This window comes from Cheilinus undulatus, linkage group 7, assembly GCF_018320785.1.
Source record: "Cheilinus undulatus linkage group 7, ASM1832078v1, whole genome shotgun sequence".
In the NCBI taxonomy this organism is placed as follows: domain Eukaryota; kingdom Metazoa; phylum Chordata; class Actinopteri; order Labriformes; family Labridae; genus Cheilinus; species Cheilinus undulatus.
In genome coordinates, this window is record NC_054871.1 from 23,372,252 (window position 1) to 23,395,685 (window position 23,434).

At 37.2% G+C, this 23,434-nt stretch overlaps 2 protein-coding genes across 5 annotated transcripts in view; both read right to left on the reverse strand.

Moving 5' to 3' along the window:
• opa1 (OPA1 mitochondrial dynamin like GTPase) overlaps positions 1-6,372 on the reverse strand; it is a 48,596-nt gene extending 42,224 nt beyond the window's left edge. For 2 of the 4 annotated variants that reach the window (XM_041791343.1, XM_041791341.1), the window contains exons 1-6: positions 6,184-6,372; positions 4,311-4,635; positions 3,909-4,005; positions 3,492-3,599; positions 2,457-2,510; positions 249-331 (exon numbers count right to left, since the gene is read on the reverse strand). In XM_041791343.1, the coding sequence (XP_041647277.1) occupies positions 249-331; positions 2,457-2,510; positions 3,492-3,599; positions 3,909-4,005; positions 4,311-4,635; positions 6,184-6,212 (696 nt within the window). In that variant the 5' untranslated portion in view covers positions 6,213-6,372. The remainder of the gene's footprint in view (positions 1-248; positions 332-2,456; positions 2,511-3,491; positions 3,600-3,908; positions 4,006-4,310; positions 4,636-6,183) is intronic. The other 2 variants (XM_041791344.1, XM_041791342.1) reach the window with 1 other exon arrangement.
• A 2,102-nt stretch (positions 6,373-8,474) lies between these two features.
• The window catches only part of atp13a3 (ATPase 13A3), a 48,234-nt gene continuing 33,274 nt past the window's right edge, over positions 8,475-23,434 (reverse strand). Inside the window, exons 16-34 of the mRNA XM_041790519.1 lie at positions 23,047-23,197; positions 22,740-22,859; positions 22,350-22,367; positions 21,859-22,012; positions 21,630-21,750; positions 21,336-21,460; positions 20,090-20,250; positions 19,456-19,584; positions 19,248-19,327; positions 19,031-19,073; positions 18,812-18,921; positions 18,535-18,631; positions 18,356-18,428; positions 17,585-17,762; positions 17,231-17,409; positions 17,049-17,137; positions 16,879-16,959; positions 15,125-15,217; positions 8,475-13,792 (exon numbers count right to left, since the gene is read on the reverse strand). Of these exons, the coding sequence (XP_041646453.1) occupies positions 13,595-13,792; positions 15,125-15,217; positions 16,879-16,959; positions 17,049-17,137; positions 17,231-17,409; positions 17,585-17,762; positions 18,356-18,428; positions 18,535-18,631; positions 18,812-18,921; positions 19,031-19,073; positions 19,248-19,327; positions 19,456-19,584; positions 20,090-20,250; positions 21,336-21,460; positions 21,630-21,750; positions 21,859-22,012; positions 22,350-22,367; positions 22,740-22,859; positions 23,047-23,197 (2,200 nt within the window). The 3' untranslated portion in view covers positions 8,475-13,594. The remainder of the gene's footprint in view (positions 13,793-15,124; positions 15,218-16,878; positions 16,960-17,048; positions 17,138-17,230; positions 17,410-17,584; positions 17,763-18,355; positions 18,429-18,534; positions 18,632-18,811; positions 18,922-19,030; positions 19,074-19,247; positions 19,328-19,455; positions 19,585-20,089; positions 20,251-21,335; positions 21,461-21,629; positions 21,751-21,858; positions 22,013-22,349; positions 22,368-22,739; positions 22,860-23,046; positions 23,198-23,434) is intronic.

A 23,434-nucleotide genomic window follows, 5' to 3' on the forward strand; every position in this document is an offset into this window, starting at 1 on the left:
CAAAAAAGCTTATCTTTACTCTGCTGTGGGCAGCCAGTGTAAAACTTGACAATTCACACTCAGTGGAACTGATTCTGCAAGAGAGCAACATTAACTCTTAAATACGTTTCTTTGAGCAGATTTTTGTCGAGTCCACAGCAGTTCTTGTCACTGAAGTGAAAAGTAGCCAAGCTGCAGGCAGGAGCTGAGTAACAACAAGCATAAGTAAAGCAGAGGGGTCAATGCCTAGAAGTATGAGATGTCCATACCTTTTTAAATTGTTTGTCACTGCTCTCTGGTGTGGCTGCAGCAGATGAGTCTGTGGCTTTAAGTGGAGGATCGCCTGCGGTCTCTACCAGTAGAAAAACAACACAACAGAATGACATTACCAGTGAAAATGCTTCATTAACTATTAAATGCTATTAAATATATAGGAGCTCAACGCAATAATGCCCACAGTGGAAAGATGCCAGGTATGCAATTTGAAGCATGTCCAAGATAAGAAATGGAGACAAGAAAGAGTGCTTTGATTTCAAATGTTTGGAAAAAATGTTCACTAACTGCAGTGTCTGTGTTCCTTCAGAAATTGTCTAGGCACACAATTGGTCACTGTTAATGGTAGGGCAGAATGATTATGGCAACAATGACAATCACAATCATTTTGACCAATACTGAGATCAGGATTGTTCATTACAATAATTAATCTCCATCCAAAGGGAAATTTTTTATTGTGGTTTTACTTTCATATGAAGAAACTTTATGGTTTCCAGAAATTGTTACGTTTCTCAGTACAAATTTAGCAGACCTAAGGTTCTTTCATAGGTTTTGTAGCTTCTTTAAAAAAATATATCTATATATCAAAAAGAGAACCACAACACCTTTTACTGCAAATTAAATTAGTAGTGCTTTGCTTTCATTTCTTTGGGCCATATTCCTGCTAATGTTGGAAGCTTTTCATCTAAACCCAAACTTGAAAATAGCTTAATTGCTCAAATACAAATACTTGATTTGATATACAGCAAAGTTTTATACAGTTGGGGCACACATTTTAAACATCAATAATTTGCATCAGTCATGTTATTCCAAATGAGGGGAGGCCTTAATCGCGATCAGATTTAAATTGATTGTGCAGCCCTAGTTTATGGTGAATTTCTAGCATTCTGAAGATGTAGCAGTGCATGTTGGGGAAAAATTTGTTGAAAACGAGAATGTTCTTAAAGAATAAAGAAAAACTATTCCTCTTTATTCTCAATAATGCAGCTCACCTAAAATGGCTAAATAACATACCTGTTACATGAACTAGCATGCCAAGATATCCATGCAAAGTATGGTTTGCCATATAACTGAGCAGTTAAAGTAAGCATGTGCAAGTTAAGTGAAGTTAGTGAGTGGAGGTTTTAAATATATAGGTATTAACACTTAAAATTACACCCCAATGAATGATCCAGAAACCAGTGAATTGAAAAGAAAAAGAACTAGACTTTGCTGATTTTATGAGTCAGAGTAGAGGTGTGGTTCTGTCTGCTTTGCCAAATGTCTGAATAAAAGTCTATGGGAGATTAGGTCTGTAATTACAGTATTCATTATAAACTGAATGCATTGAAGAGTTGCATCATAAGTTCTTTCATCAGTATCATCATTACTATCATTACTGTGTTTATCATGCTCATTGTTTTTAACACCATAGACAAAAAATGCAGTATTAAAATATAATATTTAACAAATAAATATCCAGGGTAAACCTGTATATGCTAACATCTTTACATATTAAGACTAGAGTGAATGAATGTTCTAGCTATGTAAACTATGCATGTTTTTTTAGGATTTTTTCCAAACATTTGCGAAGGAATAACTAAAGCAGATGCAGATCATCCCAAAGATTAGTGAATGTTAATGTTATTAAAGAAAGTAGCCAATGCAGGCCAGGGGAGAGAGGGTGGAAGTCAAAGGAGGCAAAAACACATAGGAGGGAATAAGAACAGCCAAGAACAGTCAGGTTAAAGAAGGTCAAATGGAAAGGGGGAAACTTTATTTGCAATTCAGAGCTTTTCAGACCAGGGAAAACCTTTTTTCACCATAGCTGGTTTACCCTTATCACTCTTCTCTTTTAATGATTTAAAGGACTAATTCAGAAAGGAGAAAGAGAACCCTTGAAGAATAATCTTTTTAAACACATTTCATCTAACAGGATAGCTAAGTATAATCTTCAGTTGATGATGAGACTGTCTCACCCTCTCACTGACAAGTTATACACTTCACTTAATCAAGAAGCCTTGTTCAATAAAAAACCTGTCGTTCTATTCATTTTGTCTAGACTGCAACCTGGAAGCCCGGGAAGATGCTCTGCTACCACCTTTAGAGCCAACCATGGCAAGCAGGAACCCACATCAATAGCAATCTTGAGGCCAGAGGGGGGTTAAACAGCAGCAGAGAGAACAGAGGGGAGGGGCGGCGCTACAGAGAGCAGGTTTACACACCTAACAACAGATGCAGACCAGAAGCTCCTTTGACTTCACTACCCAAACTCACACCTGTGAAGAATGTTGAGGAGGACAGGAGGGGAGGGGAGGAGGAGAAAGGAAGAACAACACAAGAAATAAAAATCATATCAGACAGAAGCTGAGGGATGGTGGTCAAAGCAGGGACACAGCTAGATGATGTGTATTAAAACAAAGCTGCTGCTGTGCCAGAGCTTCAGTGAGGCAGCCACCTAATGAGAAATTGTTAAAAGGGATAAGCACATCCCAAGCCAGGCTTGCTCCTCAAAGACCCAAAAATATGTCTTTTGTCATTAATGTATATTAACTTCTTTGTTTATAATGTACAATGAAAACTTTATCACTTCTATGTGAAGTAATCTAACAAATATATTAAGTTAATTCAGCTTGGACTCAAAGAGCTTAATTTAAAACATGTAGAATAAAAACTGCTCAGGTTGTTAGGTGTTTTTTTGGGTTAAATAACATTTTACTTTAAATTATTGAACTGAAGATTTTGAGCAACAGATACAATTTGAAAATATGTTGTGCAAAATCAAAAAGTTTCAACTAAAAAGAGAGTATTACCTTGACAAAAACTGATTTCAAATCGATGTGATACATTTTTTGGTGTATGAGATGTGCTGTAGGTAGACCATTTCAGCAACCACAACCACACAAAGAAGATTCAGGAAAAGCAGAACTCTAAAGCATGAAGCAAACTCCTTTCTTACAGCTTTCCGTAACTCTAAGTCAATGTAATCTCTTTTTTCAGGGGTAACTGTGACAAAGAAAAACTCAAGTACCACAATTTTCGGATGGTATGCTGTAGTGATAAGATGTACAGTGAAAATTAAAAAAAGCCAATGCAGAGATGCACTACATGTTTTCTGTGGTATTAGTACTACTACACTTAAATTTGTCTTCATTTGAAAACCAGACACAAGATTAGATACGTTGATAGCTATAAATAGTCATTTTAATTGTGTTATAATACAGTCACTGTAAGGCACAGTTGAGGTTTTGTTTACTCACCAGATGAAAGGAGGCTTTTGATGAAAGTGAAGTTCTCTCCTATCTTGTCTAGGTCAGGTAGAAGTTTGGCTATTTCCTCCATCTCTGGTAGAGCTTTGGCCAGTTTATCTAAGGATACGAAGAAAAGATGTGAAGTGAACAAACCAGAAAGGTAAAAGGTAATTACAACAAAATGCAAAGTAGTGAGACTACACACTAATTAATAGTGATTACATACATGAGGGTTATCAAACATCCTGTTGTTTCTGTATTAATTTGAATGTCATTGAATGACTTTTATTTGTTTAATGTATCCTACTGTTTTGACCCTGACTCATCACAAAATAAAATTCTAAAAAAAAAAAGAAAAAAAGAAAAAAAAAAAAAAAGAATATGACAGAAGAAGAAAGAATATGACATAGAAATAATGCCACTTACCAAGATCAATCTGTTCACTAAGTTCCCAGACAAAATCTGGAATGACCCAGTTGTATTCACTAAAATCAGGCAGCAAGTCCTTCCACTCCTCATAGGTCTAGAGAGAAAATGACAGAGTAACACTAATCTCACTTATATGAAAATGTTTCTGCTGGTATCCATAAAAATATTGAGCAACTACAGATAAAAAACATTGATTTGCCACACATAAAAGTAATGGTAAAACTAAGAATTTTTAACCTTTCAATCTTTATATTTTTTGTTAATTGTGCACCTGATGTGATAACTTTGTGTTTCCTAAACTCAAGGATGATGACTTAACTTAGAACAAAATACTAATTAATGGAACAGGAGTAAAATAAAGAATAAATGAGAAACACTTAAGAGACACTAAATACTGGCCTTTTTAGCTGTGTAGCCTCCTCCCACTGCTGTACCCAGCAGAATGTATCGGAGCCTCAACAAACGAGCAGCAAGGCGGGCCACCCAGAAGCTGCGCTGCTGCTGATAGCCACGGCCCCCTGATCCTGGGGGAGGCTTGGGTGGTCGCATTGGCAACCGTGACATAGAAGTAAAATAGCGGGCTGCAGTGCGATGAGGGGGTCTTTGAGGGTTGGTGTTCCCAGAGTATCGGTGGTGGATGGCACGTGACAGAGGGTGTAGCTTCTGAAGGGGTACCCGGAATCTCACCCCCATGTTGGTGGAGACCAGGTTCCTGCAGGCAATGCTGACATGGCAGAAAAATTGGACAATGCAAATGTTTACTTTATATCACTGCTCATTAACACCAGAAATTCTCAACTTAAGTACGTAAAATTAATTTTAAAGTTTAAGGACTGAGAATGAAATAAAAAGACTTCAGCTGATGCAGGTTTGATGGTCCTTTCTAAAACTCCATAAACTTATTCATACATACTGCTGATATGTACAGACATCAGTACACTGGTTGTTAGGGGTATACGGATTGTCGGCCGGGCTCATTATTAATGCCAATATTTGACATTTAGCGATCATCAGTATTTGCTCTTTATTTACCCAATAATTGGCCAAAATCAATTATTTCAAAGGTGTGCTACTTCGGCTCCACTGTAAGGTGTGTTTGCCTCTGGTTTTGTTTTCACTCTCTAGTCTCACCTAATCTCCTGCCCACAACACTATCTGACTGGCCTGATATCACGCATCTAACGGCCAACCAACACTAAGGCCTGTGTGGCTCTGGCACAGGGAGTGTAAGGCTTTACTTCCTGTTTCTCCATTGACAGGGCTTGAGCTAAATTGTTTATTTTCCTTCATCTCCTAACATACAGTTTTACTTTTGCCACATTAAGTGCATTGTGTCTGTCATAACAAATGGATACCTGTTCCAAATATCAGTCGACCCTTAAGGGCTGTTATTATCACAGAAATTTTGATATCTACTGATACTGACAACTAGCTTTTTAAGCTTATCTATGCTGATACTGATATCAGGCCAATATTATTGTGGTCATGGGCTAAAAGCAAATCAGGTATTTCTCATAACATTTCATTAAACTGATGAACGAGTGGCAATTTAAAAAAGTAAGCAAAAAGATTATCTAGTTAAAATACCACTGTTTTAAGTAAAACAACCGTATCTGGCATTAGTTGCAAGGTTAGTGTAAAGGCGAAACAGAGGAACAGGATCTGACCTACACAGCTGTTACGTGTAACAGAGCAATAGCAACTGGTGTACAAGTCTTTTATACAGGGAGAAGCTATCATTTACATAAAGTACAAGTTTGAACCGAAAAAAACGTAAAACGTGCAGAAAAACGAAGCTGTGATAACGCTACACACTTTAAAGATCGGTAAAACTGGTCAGTACTCGTCAGCATCAGTCTTTCAAATACACTGTAACACAGGACTCAAGTTTACTAGCAAATAATGCCGCACAACCTTTTACAATGAGAGACTACAGGTGACTCAAAGAACAACAGTCCGTAAGCCAATTTGTTTTTAAATTACACCTGAGAGCCGTGCCAAACTCAATAGGATAGACCACATTCTCTGAACTAGCTAGCTATGCTAACCTGCTAGAGTACCGCTGCAAGTCATAACAGCGGCTTCAACCGCGTCACAGCTTATAATATGTCAGGAAACGGTACGAATATATCAATGTGGGCATTTAAATTAGTAAAACGGCTAATTTCATGAAACAAGCAGCCAGCCTCGCTGTCCTCAGCTGTCAAAATGACCGGCTAGGTGTGCTTTCCTCATCTCTGCTGCCGTTTTCTTCACGCAATATAAAACTTACCAGGCAGCTTTACTCCCGACACGCAACATGGTGCTGTAGTTAACAGCAGGTCAACGTTGTTTTCGTTTCAATTCTGTCTTTAGGCACAGTTTAATTCATCTTTCCAAATGGTACACATTTGCTTGCCTTTTATGGCAGCTAACTAGCTGGCTAGCTAACAAGGACACAGCCAGAATGACAGTCCACTTCCTGTTGACGGTACTACCTTCAAAGCAGCACCGGGAGAAAACGCAGTAATGAATTAGTTCCTATACAGCACTGCACTGTTTACTGTACTCCGTTACACTGTACGCTTAAGGTAGCTGAGTCCTAACTTGTGTATTATTTTATGGCCATCAAATATATGAAGGAGGATACAAAAATCTCTAGAATGGATAAAATGCAGCACTAACTACATAACTAACAGGTGAAGCAATCGTTTTTTTTAAATCGCTATAAAGGTTATGAAACGTCCATTTATTGCATCATTATTTATGCTCTACCAAAAGATGCTCTCTGACCCAACCGGGTGTTTACAATATAGTGTTTACAATATAAAGTCCAAAGTTCGCATGTTTAGAGTTAAGCCTTTAAAGTATTAAAGTAAGCCCACGTTTAAAAGTTGTAATAAATGATTTATTTCGCGTTTAATCTGAGGACAATGCTAATCTAACCGTTTAAAAACACACCCATTCTCCTACAACCCCTTACGAGCTATGGAGTTGTTTACACAGAGGTAATAAAAGTTATCTTCTAAGGTCAGTCTTTTGTACTTGCAGCGGGTGAATGCTAAATATTGTTCTAGTATTTCTTCAGCACATTCAAACGTTCAAGGCAACTTTCTCCACATGTACAGTTGCAGCTCAAAGAATAGAAAATTATGATAAAATTCATTTTTTTCTTGTGATTCAATTACAGTGAAACTTCCATGTATATTTGGTACATCATACAAAATGAAATATTTTAATACTTTTTCTGTTTGAATGTTGATTATGGCATACAGCTCAGGATAATCACACCAGTCCAAAAATATTTCTGATACAGAAATGTTGATCCTATGGAAAGTTATGTTCATATATGCACTCAGTACACTTTTGCACAAATTACTGCATCTATGTGACATGGCATGGAGCATCTCATACACCTGTGCTTTATAACATCCTTATAATACTGCTGGGGTTGCGCTGATCATCTTCTGCTCATCTGTATTGTTGAGTCTGGTGTATCATCTTCCTCTTGACATTTCCCCAGAGAGTCTCTATGGAGTTCAGGTCAGGCCAGTTGGCTGGTCATACAAACACAGTAACACCATGTTCAGCAAACCAGCTTATAGTAGTTTTGGCTTCACTGTAAACAAGTACGTCCCATGGCATTGACTCTGGAATTGATAAATCACAGTGGACCAACAGCAGCAGATGACATGGCACCCCAAACCATCACTGATTGTGAAAATCTCACATTGGACTCGAAGTACCTTGGATTCTGTGCATCTCATGGCTTCCTATAGACTGTGGGATCTTTATTTCCAAATGAAATTCAAAATATATTTTCATCTGAAAACAGGACTTTAGACCACTGAGCAATGGCCCACTTCCTTTTCCTCCTTAGCACAGGTGACAAGCTTATGATGTGGTTCAGAAGTGGCTTGACGCTGGGAACAGGACGGTTATAGCCCATTTCCTGGACACTTCTGTGTGTGGTGGCTCTTGAACCATAGATTCCAGCCTGAGTCCACTCTTTGTGAAGCTCCCCTAAGTTCTTGAATCTGCTTTGTTTGACAATCATCTGAAGGCTAAGCTCATGCCTGTTGCTTGTGCACCTTCTCTCCACAGTCTTCCCTTCCAGTCAACTTTATATGAATACACTTTGATACAGCCTCTAAGAACAGCCTACCCTTTCAGCAATGACTTTCAGTGGAGGGCGCCAATAATCGTCCTATGGACAATGGTCAACTCAGCAGCCTTCCTCCTAATTGTTGTTGTGTGTACTGAACCAGAGTGACAGAATGAAGGCTCAGGAAACCTTTGCATATTGGACTTTTCTACAATATTCTAATATTTTGAAATAGTGGATTTTTTATTTTCATGAGCTATAAGCCATAATTAAGATTACAACAAAATAAGTCGTCAAATGTTTCACTTTGTATGAAATAAATCTTGAATATATGGAAATCCAACTCTCTGAAGTAAACTACAGGAAAAATTAACTTAATTGATATTCTATTTGTTGAGATGCCCCTGTTTATATTCCCTTATAGGTTGTGAAAACTACTCCAGTTGAATGGAATAAGGATACACAGTATGCATACCATGCAATTTTGAGAACATTTATTGAAAAGAAAGAAATCAAGAAAAATCTAAAATACAATCCTCAGGGAAAAGAGAAAATAAAATAAATAAAAATAAATTATAAGGTACAAAATTTTCAAAAAAAAAAAAAAAAAAAAGTACAATTCTGCCAATAATAATACTCCAGACAAGCCCCTTGCTGAGGTGTGGGAGCTACAAACAAAAACCACACCAAAAAAACGCACTGAAAGAGCTGACATACAGATGGACTGTGATGAAGTTTTACCAACAGTACATTTTCATTCAGCTTGGGTATCAACTTTTATTATTTTCTCTTTTCATTACAAATAGACACATTTCCCTGAGGAAACAGCATCCACATGAGGCTTCAAATACTCAGTGGCTGACTCAATCTAAATGCCATTTGATGGTGTTTTAAAAGTACATGATGTGAATAAGAGGCCGATGCTAACTGTCAACAGTCGGTATATGTTGTACCTGGAGAAGAGCAAAGAGGTTTCAGCATAAAATCCTAGCTTTGACGTAGCTGTGTCAGATTAAAAGGCAAAGCTGAAGCGTTGAAGAAAAGCAGTAGTAGTATTTACACTTTGCACATCATTAAATTGATGAATTTTCTGTATCAAGGTGCACGTTTATGACACAGCTAAGACTGAATCATTTTGCCCATAGCAGCAATAAAATCATTTCAACAGCCTGCTGATATCGAGCAGCAATGCACATTCTTTTTGCCAATTACATTTTCATTTTACATGGATAGAAAAGATTTTAGATAGTGAAATAAGTACATTTAGTGACTAGACAGAAAAGTAACATGATTGTCTGATGTTGCTCAAATTGTGAATCTGTTGAGAGGACGCAACAAGACTTAATGACACAAATTCCCTTCTTGTGTAAAAGCACTGAGACTGAAAAGAAGCAACAAGTAAGCAGAAGAGAGAATCGACTTTAGTGACCTGAAGAAAAAAATAATCTTTCCATTCAGGATGGTTTGAGTTTAAGTTTCCTCTAATTTGACTGCAGGTGCTTGTTGCATTCATCTGAGACAGAACAAACATTGATTCATGTGCCCCAATCATACTTCACAATATCTGACTCATATTGTGTAATAAATGCCCAAAGATAATAAGTTTTAAAAGTGAAGGTACAAATAAACCCAACAGACATAACAAAAACAAAAGTAGACATACAACTGATTGTAACACAGTACCAAAATAGTAGAAAACACACACCAGCCCTTTGATAATCCAAAAAACATACATTTTTATAACTAAATCTTCTGACTCCTATGCACACATTAGAAATGCAAATCCCATATATACAGATAAAGTCCAATCTCTACAGTAACTATCATTGTTAAAGTCACTTTCTACTGAATCAAATCTTATCTGACAGAATTAACACAGGCTAAATTAAACTTTTTCCATACTTTTTTTTTTTAAATACATATGCAACGAAAACTCTTTGGAAATAGATTCAATACACATTGTATTGCCTTGCAATAAATCAACAAATTTTGTTCTTCAACATTCAATTCTAGCCTCAGTAGGTCACAAAACAGTAAAGTGACGCAGGCTCACTCACACCAGTACGATAGTTGATATCAAATAAAATAAAAAAGGTTAATCAGATACTTCTTTGACAGTGTCTCCAAATCCTTTCACAAATTGGCACACTGGGTCAACTTGAGCCACATTATGCATTTAAAATCACTTTACTCAAACATATTTTCTTCGATACACTGATAATTTACCAGAAAAATACTCTAACAATATACTTTGCTTTGAACATAAACAATGTATTCATTCAAAGTATGGTTACAGATCACATTTGAGCTTGTTATAAAAGAATGGATTTGTAAATCTATTACAATTATTTCAGCTATTAATGGCTTCTTAGAACTAAGCAACATCAGACTGTTTGGAAATGTGTTATGATTTATCCTCTATGATAATAACTGATAATCAATAGACAAGCTAAATGTGTTATACATGATGAAGTGACATTTAATCCAGTGTTCTACCAGATTTTTGACAAATATATTGTCTTATTCTGTTAAGGAGTAAGAGCAACTTTACTTTTAGTTGGACACGTGTCTGAATTGGTGTACTACTGGATACTTAAGTAGTTGAAACCAATGACATTAATCCATACAATTTATGGAAGGAAGGCTGCTATGAGTATGGGCAAACCGGCACTGTGCGTGGAGTCACTGTTCGGCCTCTTTGAGAACTAAACACAGTCTCTGATAGCTAACATGGTGGCTGTAAAGAGGTCTCCTGTCGTCATCACTTAGTGAATGACTCGGTATTATTTTAACTGATCAATTATGGCTAAAAAACATAACTTAAAGTGAAGGACATCTTAATTCACTCATTTAGTGCCAACTGCCTCTTTATCAGATCAGAAGACATTTTTATAGTTTTAAGATGAAGCTACAATCTTTTTAAGCCATCTTAAAGTCTGATGAAGCAAGTGGTTGATCTTTAAAGATAGCTTCTGTGTGGCAGCACTTTAAATAAAAAGGGGGAGCATTGAACATAAAACATAGCCCTTGGCTACGCAGATAGCCTCTGTTAAATGCAAGAATACAATTATATATGGTCCATCTATCATATGCAGCTTGTGCTGCATGGATATTTTAAATGTGCGAAGAGCAGCGAGCTAATGAGATGCATAAACGCCTTTATCAGTCTTCCATGGGAAGAATTTTTCTTCTAAAAAAAGGACATTAGTACTACTGTTGGCTTTCTAAAGCTAATCTTACATGACTTTATAGACGTACTGATGTATATGATGTCATGCATGTGGTTAACTTTCTACAGTAACCAGCCATATTCATGCAGTTTCTTCTGCAGTTTTCTTTTAAATACGGAGATGTTGATGTGAATGTTTCTAAAGTCTACAGTTATGCTGCATCTGTAGTGATATTTCAAGGATTTAAACCATCAAGTCTTCAGAATATGATAATAAGGGAGCTGGCTTCATGCAAGTCATAGTAAGCATTCTGAAGTCATAGTTTGCGGACAGGTCATGGCTCTTATGTTCAAAAATATTAGATTCTACATCATGGGTCCAAAAGAAAAGCCTAAGACGAGTCAAGTTTGACGTTCTTAAATCTTCATCAATCTGGGAAAAAGGTTTGGCCTGGAGGGAGTGCTAGAGGAAAAGCCATAATGTTCCCTGTCCTACCAGAGTTATGAAGTAACATTAAATATCTACATGCAATCATAGCAGTAATATGAAAGCACAGCTTAGGTTGGTGAAAATTCAGTTATTAGATTTAAAGGCATCCTGTTTAAAAATAAACAGGCGTTGAGCAGGTGGTGGAAGGACATGAAATACCTGGACCATGGATGTCTGAGTCTCACAGCAATACATGAAACAGTAATCAACACATTTCAGTTTGTAACAAACCCAAACATTTGCTATGCTAACATGTCATTAAAAGCTGATTTGTTTCTGTTCTCAATGTCTTTTTTTGTATTTTACTTTTTAAAACTTAACATTCTCTTTGTAAAAAGCCTAAAGCTAAACTATGAGAACTGACAAAAACAGTGGACATCCTTCCACGGGTCCCAGCCTGACGCTGAAAAAGTCTCCTTTCCTTTTCGTCCACCATTTTTTGCAAGACATTATGAAAAATTTATCATCTTTCATGTAACTTAAGATTGAAAATGCAACCACAGTGGAAAATATTTACAGCAGCAGCAAAAAAGGCTGGTTACAGATAGATCCCCCCACAGCAGATAATTGGGTTGAAATTATTAAAGAAATTCATGAGTTAGAAAGGTTGACTTTCTTATTGAGACTGTGAAATGACTTACACATTAAAAGATGGGTTAAATGGAAACTATACTTGGAAGAATAAATAGCACCCCTGGTGGTCTGCCTTAGGCATATTCACATCATTGGAGTTCATGTACCACTCCTTTACTATAGCTCTGATTATGTTATAGTTTTGGAATAATGTGTTAAAATCCCCATGTAACTAGTATTGTAACCTGTAATTTTGATTTTTTTTTTCTTTATGTCTGGCGATGTCTTACTGTGTTTTGGTGTTGTTGTTGTTGTTGATGGTATGTTTTGTCTGAAAAAAAAAATGCAGCCACAGCTACAATTTTTATGGTCCTCGTTTTGTTGTTTACCAATTGTGTAATGTCTTTAGATTAGCATATTTTACCTGGGGCTCTGCAGAAAAACAACTTTAGCCATTAGACCTGGCTACATTGGCAGCATGCTTGAAAAAATAAGTGAATACTGGTTTCTGGGGAGCATTTTCAAGGTCTAATATAAGTTATTTTTGGGGTTATGAATCTATTCCCTCTAATGAGTGCTTGCAAAGTGGTGATGCTGACTCATGAAAAGGGTTTTGTACTTCTAAATGTACGTGATCTGTATAAGACAGCTACATGGTAGCACTCAAAGTCAACTATATGTATCTGACTCAGTCCAACCACCTTCAGCTTCACCACTTAACCACTTTCAACTCTTAAAGTCACTTTTCACAATACTACTTCTGTTACCTGTCATTTTAGTCAGCGCATGCCTCTTAATGTATTGTTTTTAAGTGATTTTTTAACTGCACCTTAAATTGACATCTAGTACAATGGTTCCTTAGTTTGGCTGCCTTATTATTGTAGTTACAGAATCAATGCAATTACTTGACATCCTCCTTGGCAAGTGTGCCATCACATATATGTCAGGAAAAGGCTTTAATGGACTGGGAAGAGGGCTCACTCTTGCACTCCTTTACCCTTTAAAGAATCTAAATCAGAAAAGGTAATCTAAAGAAGTCAACATATAAGAGCTGGCTGATCAGCTTTCCATTGATCCTGTGTTTTATTCAGTTCCAGACAGAAAGGAAGGGGTCCTACTTTTACTTAATGTTAAAATGACCATAGATGAGCTAGAGAGACCTGAGAGTACATGAATGTGTAAGCCAGAGTGCTGAGAGGACTTAAACTCAGCTTTATTTGGTGCTTCTGTGTTATATTTTAGCAGTAAAATCTCTAGATCTACAGTTTGAGATGAGAGTCTCAACCATTTACCTTTGAGGGATTTAATGTGCGTTCACTGAACACATTTATGGGAGAAATTAAAGACTGGGAGGGGCTTTGGGGGTGCTAGGAGTTGACCATGATGTGATAGGTGGAGCCATTTTCTGGGCGGGGCTTGGCTTCAGTTGTGGTAGTTGGCTTTGGAGGCCAGTCAGGGTCCACACTTAGCTCCTGGGCCAGATGCATGTAGCGGGCTTTGGGTGCCATCTTGTGTGGACAGCACAGCCAGGACAGACATTTGTGCGTCCCCAGGTTTATGCTCCTCTGAAAACACCAAAGGCAAACAAACAAACAGATAAATAAATAAAATGTTATTACTAGAGAACAAACACAGGAGAGGTGGGAAGGTTTTACAAAGCTGTGTCATATTATGTTCAGATTTTTCTGAAACGTTCACTAGCATGCAAATAAACATGCTTTTAAATGGCCACATGCACAATAGAAAACTTAAGGAGTGCCATGGTGGCACATAAAAGAATTCATGCAGGCAAGTCATTCAAAACAAAATTCAGCATGATAATTGGTAGAAGGAGTTGTCTGTAGACAGCTTACAGAGTAATTTCACTCCTTAAAACAAGCTTATGGAGTCAAAGATCAAAACAAAGAAAAGATTCAACAACGGATCTTTGGAATTAAAAATTAGTCTATTATCTACTTGATCCAGTACTAGAAAGGAACCACTGACAAGTCAGACTGGCCAAATTGCCTAGAAGTATCAGGGAAATCTTGAGATAAGCGCAGCAGGTAGCACAGCCTTCAGGCTTATACAGGAGAAGCAGTGGAGGGAGGGAGAGGAGAGGGCAAGCAATCATTCATCTACAAGGCAAACGTGAGATATCCAAGGCTTAGGAATAGTTTATGAAAATTAAGAAAAATCCAATAACAGTGTTACTATATCTGAAATATCACTACATGGGCATACAATTAAAGCTAATATTCCTGCAAATTTTTTACAACACAAACTTGTAAACAACATGTCAGTCTGGAAAAAGTAATTTCATTGCCAAGAAAATGGAAATGTACAGTATAAATAACCAGTATGGGTTCTAAGAACTAATAGTAAATAGCCTCATCATTGCATTGCAATATGTCACCATCTTCAGTAATTATTGAATTTAAATAAAACTGAAGTGGATTTTTATACTCTGACAAATTCTTACTAATGGGCAGCTGAATAAGGTAGTTTAGACATGATATCTAAAGATGAGCGCATTATTCATTCACTTAATCATCAACTAAACCCACTTACCTTATTGCAAATCCATGTAACACTGACCAACAGCTCTTAATTTAGATTTTTTTTTTTACAAAATAAAAAACAAAAACAAAAACAAAAAAAAAAGCTATTGAGAAGCAGGTTAGCTATAAAACTACAGCTGTAATGAAGCTCTGAACAGAAGGTCCACCGAGGGAACAGAAGGAAGAGGGGAGCAGATCGGGATGAGACAGACGTCTCACACATGCATGTCTTGGTTAAAGGTTATAATAAAGGTGTGCTCTGTGGCATTGAAGGAAGAAGAAGGGAACAGAGAGAAGGAACACCACACAAGAGGAAAATGAAAGCGGCTGAAGAGGAAGGTGTCATATTTTCCCAACCTGTGGTGTCGGGGCGGCAGGAGTGTCGACAAAGCTGCCCTGTTTGTCTCGGCTGAACACAAGCTTCCATAAGACGATGTCAAGGATGAAGGTCTATGAAATAGCGTAGTGGGCAGGGGAAAGAATTACAGAGAGGCTAATTTGATTTTTACACAGTGTCTGATGTTGTTTTTCTGCACAGAGGTCTTCAACTGGTTCTGAAAAGCCACCATGTGTCAAAGATCTTCACAATCATGTGAGGTAACTATTCTTCCATTAATCTGAGTGTTAGTCATTACATGTTGTTAGAATTGGATCTGACATACAGGTAAGAAAAAAGTGCAGTGATTTTATTGTTACAAAGATAGTTAAAATGTTGATTTGGTGCAAAATAATTTGGTTAATCTTAAATTGGTTTAAAAAAGTGAAGCAATGTGCACTGGTAGTTCAGCATGTAGCATCATCTAAGGCAGTGGTTTTCAACTGGTAGGTCTGGACCCAAAAGTGGGCCCCAGGGCAATTTTCAGTAGATAGCTAAAGTGTGCCTGAAAAAAATATGACAAAGAGTCTATCATGTACTGAAGCCAAAATTTTGCCACAATAATAAGTATGTTTTGGTTGTTTTCTTGAGACCTCAACTTATTCACCTAACAATCTCTATAAAGAAACCAAAGTTTACATGTTAAGTGTGGGAAAAGTAAAATTAAAGGTATTCAGGCATGTACCCAGTACTTCTGTAATAATGGGGTTTTTAAAAATGTTTGTTTTGTCTCGTTTCTTTGCTCAGTCTATAGACTGGTTACAAATGCTGTCTTCTGAAGCCAATCCAAGGTGGTTGCCATATCAAAAAATAACATCTCAAAATAACTTTAGGTCAACCTAAAAAGTGACAAAACCATTCGTCACAAAAAGCCACAATACTCTAACTTGCAGCCATAACAGCCATGACACTAATTATGTATAACTCATACCTCTAAAACCAAAACAGACATGAAAAAAATCATCCCCTGTTCAGTGTGCGCCCATAAAGACTTTAACTATTCAGACCAAAACATTTTTTTTTCTGTTTTCAAATGGGCATTTTTACATGGTGTGTGTACATGTGAGGTCTGGTTCTTCTGCAGCCAGCCTCAACTGGATACTCAGGATCAAGCAGTTTTTGCATTTTGCACTGGTTTTGTTTTTCATAATTGGAAGCAAGTTTTGTTTCATTTTAGCTCCAAATTGCAACAACATTAAAAAAATATGAGTGGTTGAAAATCCTCTGAAATTTGGTTCATGATTTCTCATTTAGGAGGAGGTGTAGGGTCTTCAGGCTACACCAGTTGAGAACCACTGATCTAAGGAATCTGCTGAGTAGAGCTTGGATGCAAGGATGGCCTTCTACAAGGAAGAAATAGGCATTATTTTCCTGCTCTACTAAGAGTGGCAGGTCAGCATTAAGTGTTCAACAGCTTCAATTATTTTCTTAAGGAGCATTTGTCCATCCAAAAATTTAACAAGATAAACAGATGCTGCTTTATGGAATTTCAAAGTCCAAAAATATATAAAATCAATAAACTTTGTTCAAGCGGTCAAACATCAGAAGTTAAGTTTTTTCATTCTGAAGCTTGTCTCAGAAACATTTCACTCAAAAACATTTTCTCTTCTCACAACACAAGATTGATCCTGCTGTCCAGCTAAATAAGACAAAGATGAGCACACTGCATGAAAAAACAAAAACTGGACATGAGAAAAACATATAATATTAGGATGTTTTTAAGTGTGTGTCTTACCTCCATCAAAACAGATGCGGCAGCATTCACTAAGACGATGAGAAAGAGTCTTAGTCTCCATTCAAATGGAACACAAACAATCTACGAAATAAAGAGAATTAGAGACCAAACTCAAGTCTACATCACAGCTGTGTAGAGATGTGTGCTTCCTTTATTTGATATTGTCCTACCTCTAAAAACTCATCAATGCTTCTGACTGGGAAGAACATGATGAACAGTAGGAAAACATACAAACTGGCAGCAGATACCACAAAAGGCCCTGCGAGAATAAAAGCAAGCAAAAATACATATGAACAAGTTTATAACAATGAAAATTATCTTTTTAAAATGTTAGATGAGTTAGGTTGCTCACAGTTCTTGTAGCTCGGCTGCCTGAAAGGTTTCCCCTTTGAGAAAACAATGGCGACTATGAGATACTGGAAGCAGGACACATAGAAGAGGCTGGTGTTCTCAAAGTTTTGGATGTTGTGGTCGTCCAATTCTGTATCGTTGTGGTCAGACTCATTGATGTATGAAGACTGGTTGCATACACTGAGTGGGAGAACAAAACAATTAAAAAACAATGAATAAATAAGCATTTATGTCTGTGGTCATTATGAGATAGCAAGTTAACCAGAAAAAGACTGTGAATTAAAGTAACAGGGGAACAGGTGAAAATGATATTGTAATGTTTTGTTGTACTTCTGCACTGACAGCAGGTACTCACTCTGTATGTGGAGTCCAGACTGTGTACCAGGGCTGGTGTCGGACCCAGAGGAATGTGATGGTCTGGAAGCCCAAGCAGATGAGGATCTGGGTCAGCACAGAGAACAGCAGAGGCCCTGAGATCAGACCTGATGGAGGGCGACGAGACACCAGTTCTTTCCACGCTGGGTTTAAACTCACTAGAAAACAGGAAGAGGAAGAGGGGAATGATGATCAGATTGGCAGCAAAGAGGGCGAGGGGAAGAGGCAAGAAATAAAAGTATAGCTTAAGAGAAAAAAAAGGATCTGGTGTTGTCCTTTGAGATTTCAAGGTGTAATTAATGAAATAGGAAACTTCTCACTTTGTCTTAAATGCAATATAAATTCTGGAACTACTACTAAAAAGGGTTATTCAGTTCATTTTAATGCAGGCTAAGGAAGGCTATGATGACACAATGGGTTGGGGATGGATTTCAGATATCTCTGTTATCTTATGTTATGAAAAAAAGCTGAGATACTTGTAGAAAGGATTTGTCTTTGAAAGAAACCTCTTAATCTTAACATATCAAGAGCAGCTTAGCTTAAAGATAAGTGAGGCTGAGGAATTGCTCTGTAAATGTACATTTGTTCTAATCATGCTTTTACTATGTGGATAATTGCTGAATGTGAGTCCTGGACCAACAGTGCAAATATGTTATGACCTGTTAATGTTTTGTATTTGAAAAAAACATAAAAACCATAACACAAACAGAGTTAAAAACATGAACTTTAAAGTCAGTTTTCTTATACTTACTGGTAAAGACAATAAGGAGGATGATGGCAATATCAATAAAGAGGAACTGGAAATCTCCAAGGTTACTGAGGATCTTAGAAACAAAAACAGACAGCATAAATCACAGTCAATTCTGCAAATGTCACTAAAGTTTCTATAAAATGTACAGCTATCTTTCCGTGTGGAAACAGAGTACTCACAGAGTAGAGGAGAGTAACACTGATGTACTGGATGATGCTGTAGAGCGCCATGAATTTGAACACACAGAAGGAGGTGATGAGAGCAGCACGACCCTCCCTGCAAAAACAAGTACATAGTGGCTCATCTCTATCCAACATATCACCTCATCGGAGCATCATGTAAAAATAAAAAACATAACCCAACATAAAAACATGGGTTGTTTTGTGGGGTTTTATGTTAAAAGATTGAAAAACCAAATGTAAGAGCATTTAGAGCATAAAAGAAGGAATAGTAGACCTGATAAGGCTGGGCACACAGGAGATGTTGGGAGTCCTGGAGGTGAAGGGGGAAGCTACAGATGCCTCAAGCTCTGACAGAGAGATTCCACCATGAGCTCTTTTAAGAGCCTGGGTGAGGAAAGTGAAAATCATACGGTATGACCACATTGCATCAATCTGTATTTTTTTTTAGAAAAGCTTATTTCAACACAGAAATACTTTACAAGTGGTTGCATACCCCACAATCATTTGCTCCATCTCCACACATCCCAACAAAGTAGCTGTAAGCAAATGATAAAGAACAGAGCTTAATTTTACATCTTTTTTCATCAAACATACGCATAAAAGTCTGAACCCAAAGTTATTTTGCTTCAGCTGATTATTGTTAGTTCCAGGAAGCATATACTGTTGGTGTATTAGTATCAATAAATCATACATTTGATGAAATTACTCACTCTACACCCTGCAGCACCTCAATTAGCTGGGTTTTCTGATCTGGGGCCATTCTGGCAAACACTGTCCCATGAAGCACCAGCTAGAAGATAGAAACAGAAACCGGTTATCAGGGAGTTTATTGTGCATGTAGCAGAAACTTCTTCAACCTATTCAAGTCACAGAAAAAAAGATGGAATGATGTGGAATGACCATAGGGAGACTCAAAACCTTTTGAAGCATGTCAGGGAAATGTTCCTCGATGACAGCAAAGGATTTTCCATTCATTGCAAAGTGGTACAGCTCTTGTGGTTTTTGCTCATCAATGTGGAAGTTATCTTCCAGACTGATTGTCACTTCCTGTAATAGTAATAAAAGAAAGGATTGAAGATGACATATTGCCAAAAGTGTTGTTAATTTTTTATCTGTAAACACACAAGTTTTAAATCTTATACATCAGTTAAACTTGTGCTTCTACATTTATCTTTACGGATTAAGTAGGTTGATACATTTCACTGTTTTAAAAGCTGAATCATTTATAAAATATTAAGTGTGTTCAGGCTTCACTCCTTTCGTCAAGTTACCTGATTGCAGTTATTTTTTCATGGCTAACAGAAGCAAAAAGCAAAAAGCTTTAAGTGTCACAGTTAATGTTCAGTTTGAAGAGAGTGTCGGTAAAACATCTGGTTCTCTACTTGAACTTAAAATGGACTTCTCAATCCTCTGTGTATGAGTTTCAATGTCTTCACACAACCCTTCACTCGGTTTGAGGGTCTGTGTGATTGTGAACGTCCTTTTAACAGGCTGTTCTTTCTATATTTGTTTTTCTGCTATTATTCTTTTCACATTAGACCCCATTCCTCACCTCCAGGCGGGATATCTTGGTTGGTTTGTCAGCGTATCTCCATGTGATCTTGGCAGCTTGACCGTTATGTGGAGGGAGGGCATCAGCAATAATGACAGTGTCCTGGGGAGGGATCATCCCACAGTCCCGGGCCACAGAGATGGCTGTCAGCATGTTGTCACCTGAATGTGAACATGGCAGGTTTCATAATTTACATTTTCTCCAGAACTAAATGAGATCTAAAATGGAAAAGTGTCATCTGTGTGAGCTTGATGATTACCTTTTATGAGATAGTTTAGCATTCAGCAGTGTAGACAGACACTTAACTGTAAATCCTCTAAACAAATGTAGTGTCTATCTGTGATACAAATCATCTGTTTTTTTTTAAATATCCTTTAGCATTAGGGATGCAGGATATCATTGGTATGAAATCCTTATCAGCAGGTATTAGCTTAAAAAGTAAATTTTTGGTATCTGCAAAAGTGAAAATTTGCCAATAAAAATCTGCCCATATTAGCTGCAAATATTGGCCGTATAAACAAATAAGTTAGTGGAGTTATGAGGCTGGACCAACAAACCTGCTTCAGCTCAAGCATATTTTAAGGACTGAAATGTGTTAATTTGTTCATCCTCAAATTTTAAATTATGTTTTAAGGACTGTAGTTTTAGGTCTGAACTACATATCATTGTCAACTAAAATCATTTTGTAAATATTGACATAGTAGATACTGACAAAAATCCTACATCATGTATTCCTACTTGCCATAAGTTCCTGTTGTCTATCTTTTTTGACAAACATGCACACATTATAAAGTCAAGATTTTACAAAGTCCTTTCCTCAAAAGCAGTTTTAGTATTTACATTAAAAGGGCAAGTGGTCTGTATAGACAATGAGAGGTTTTCTGTAAGACTGCTTTTTATTTTAAGACTTGTACAACTTCTGGAAGACAGATATTAAAGGTGTAAACCAAGCAAAGTAAACATTAAAAGTCCTCTAATGTTGGAGTCAGTTTGTGCCAGTCACATTGAGCTACCTAGAAACAGGTATTAGTTGAGATTAAAGGAGAGCTTACTAAATACTAAAGGGACTTAATCTTTTTAAGTGCCATTACACAGACTATCAGATTCATTATGTATGTTTCCATTCGTATAATCTCACTGTGTTTGTGTGCTTTCTTTAGAATCTATATGGACATAATTATTTCTTCAGATACAAGTGTGCTTGTTTGTCTTTGTTTCATTAAGTATGTGTATAAGCAGCACTGACCAGTAACCATGACGGTGCGAATGTGTGCACGGTGGAGGTCTTGCAGCACCCCTGGGGTTTCTGCCTTCAGCTTGTTCTGCATAATGATCAGACCCAGAAACTCCATGTTTGATTCAATGTGATCCCTTGTCAAAAAAAGAAAAAAAAAAACACATCAGTATTATTGTGCCAGGATTCTTTAACACATAAAATTATAATTTAAAATGCAAATTAACTTTTTAGAAACAACTGGGTTGCAGCTGCATTTATCTGTAAACTAAAAAGATCTAAAATAATAACAATTTGTTGCAGTACCTGTTGACATTCTGGACTTTGTGCCAGGTGAGTTTGGATTCAAGTCGACGATGAGCCAGAGCTATGACCCTGAAACCTTGCTTGGTGTAGCCCTCCAAAATCTCTGCAAAGTCTTCTGGCACTGCAAAGGAACGTAAATATAAAATCAGCGCAGTCACAGACAGAAAGTAAGCAAAAAAATCAATTAATTAACCTTTGGTGTGTTTTGTAAAATGCATAGACCACTCACCTGTCTCTTTCCTGCAGAGACTGGCCACCACCTCTGGAGCTCCCTTTACATAGGCATCCATACGTTTCTCTCCCAGCAGACGAGCCACCACACTCATCCTCTGGAGTGCTGAGGAAAAGGGGAACTGACGTACAATACCGATCTCATACGCTGACTACACATGCACACACACAAACACAAAAACAGACAAAAGTTTAAGCTTTTTTGCCAATGAGATGATGTAAACTTTTCTGCAGAAAGCTAGTAATTAAAAAAATGTTTTCTTTCAGATGGAGATTTGGACAGACTCAAACTCCTAGCTGACAATTTCATAAAATCATACACAAAATGATTCGAAACTTTACTGTTTCAGATACCTAAAACATTATTTGAAATTAAAATTACTGGCTACATCACTGATATGACTTTATATATATGCTTTAGTGAATTGCTCATTTTGATGTGCATAAGGGAATTTGGGCATATCTTCAAACTGGTAGTGGGGTACTTACCGAGATTTCATATAACTCCTAGAATGAGAAGAAAACAGTGCAGTAAGTCAATGAGAACCAAATAAATCAACCATCTACTGTTATTATTATTATTATGTTGCTTTTGTTTAATGGTTAGATATATTACACTTCAGCACAAGACATCCTAGTTAAATTCTAGCTAAGACACTTCAGATTTAAGCACTCAGCCAACATGATGGCTACAAACATGCCATAAAAGAAACTACAATTCTACCATTTTTGCTGTAGTATTTTCAAGCATTAAGTCTATTAGATGTGAATATCTTTGTATGTAATGATAAGAAAAAGAGAGTGATTTATTTGACTTTAATTTTCCTGACTTGGAGGACCCATGGTTACACTGTGGAACAACTGTGTCCATGTCCTTACCACGTCCTGCTCAGGTGAGGTTGCAGGCTCTTGTGGCAACAGCTGTTTTGGGGGTCGAACTACAGTGGGCATGATACGGTTGTGGAGGGATGTTTCCTCCTCAGTGGCCTCCTCCAGAATCTGAGCAGACAAAAGATTTTAATAAATATGGATGAGAAATATCTCAACAGCATTCAGATATAGGGAAGTGTAAGATGTGTAGTCACTATTTGTCCTTAAACCCACATAAGGTTTGTGAGTTTAATCACCACCCCACAGTGCTGTCCTTACCAATAAAGTGCTTTTGCAATGATCCATAACAACTCACCCAGCCTGTAGCCTCAAACATTTTTAGGTCTAGTGGGTCTCCAGACAGCTGGCCATCTATTTTAGTGAGAGAGTGGCAGGTGGCCATACAGGCCACAAACTGGGACTTGACAAGATTTTCCTTATAGGCATTTTCCTCTGACAAGTGGAAACTAGAGAAGCAGGATGAAGACAGACACATTTTAATCACACATTAAATGGTGAAGAGAATTCAAAACATATAAATATTAAATATTTAAAAGTGTGCTTCATAATATGAATGACAACACAGACAGCAATAGATTTAAAAATATGCAGGACAAACACTGTGTTATTTTGCTGCATGTATACCATGAACTTGTGCCACACAATTGCACAGAGAGGTTTCTTATCACCTTACATGCGATCCA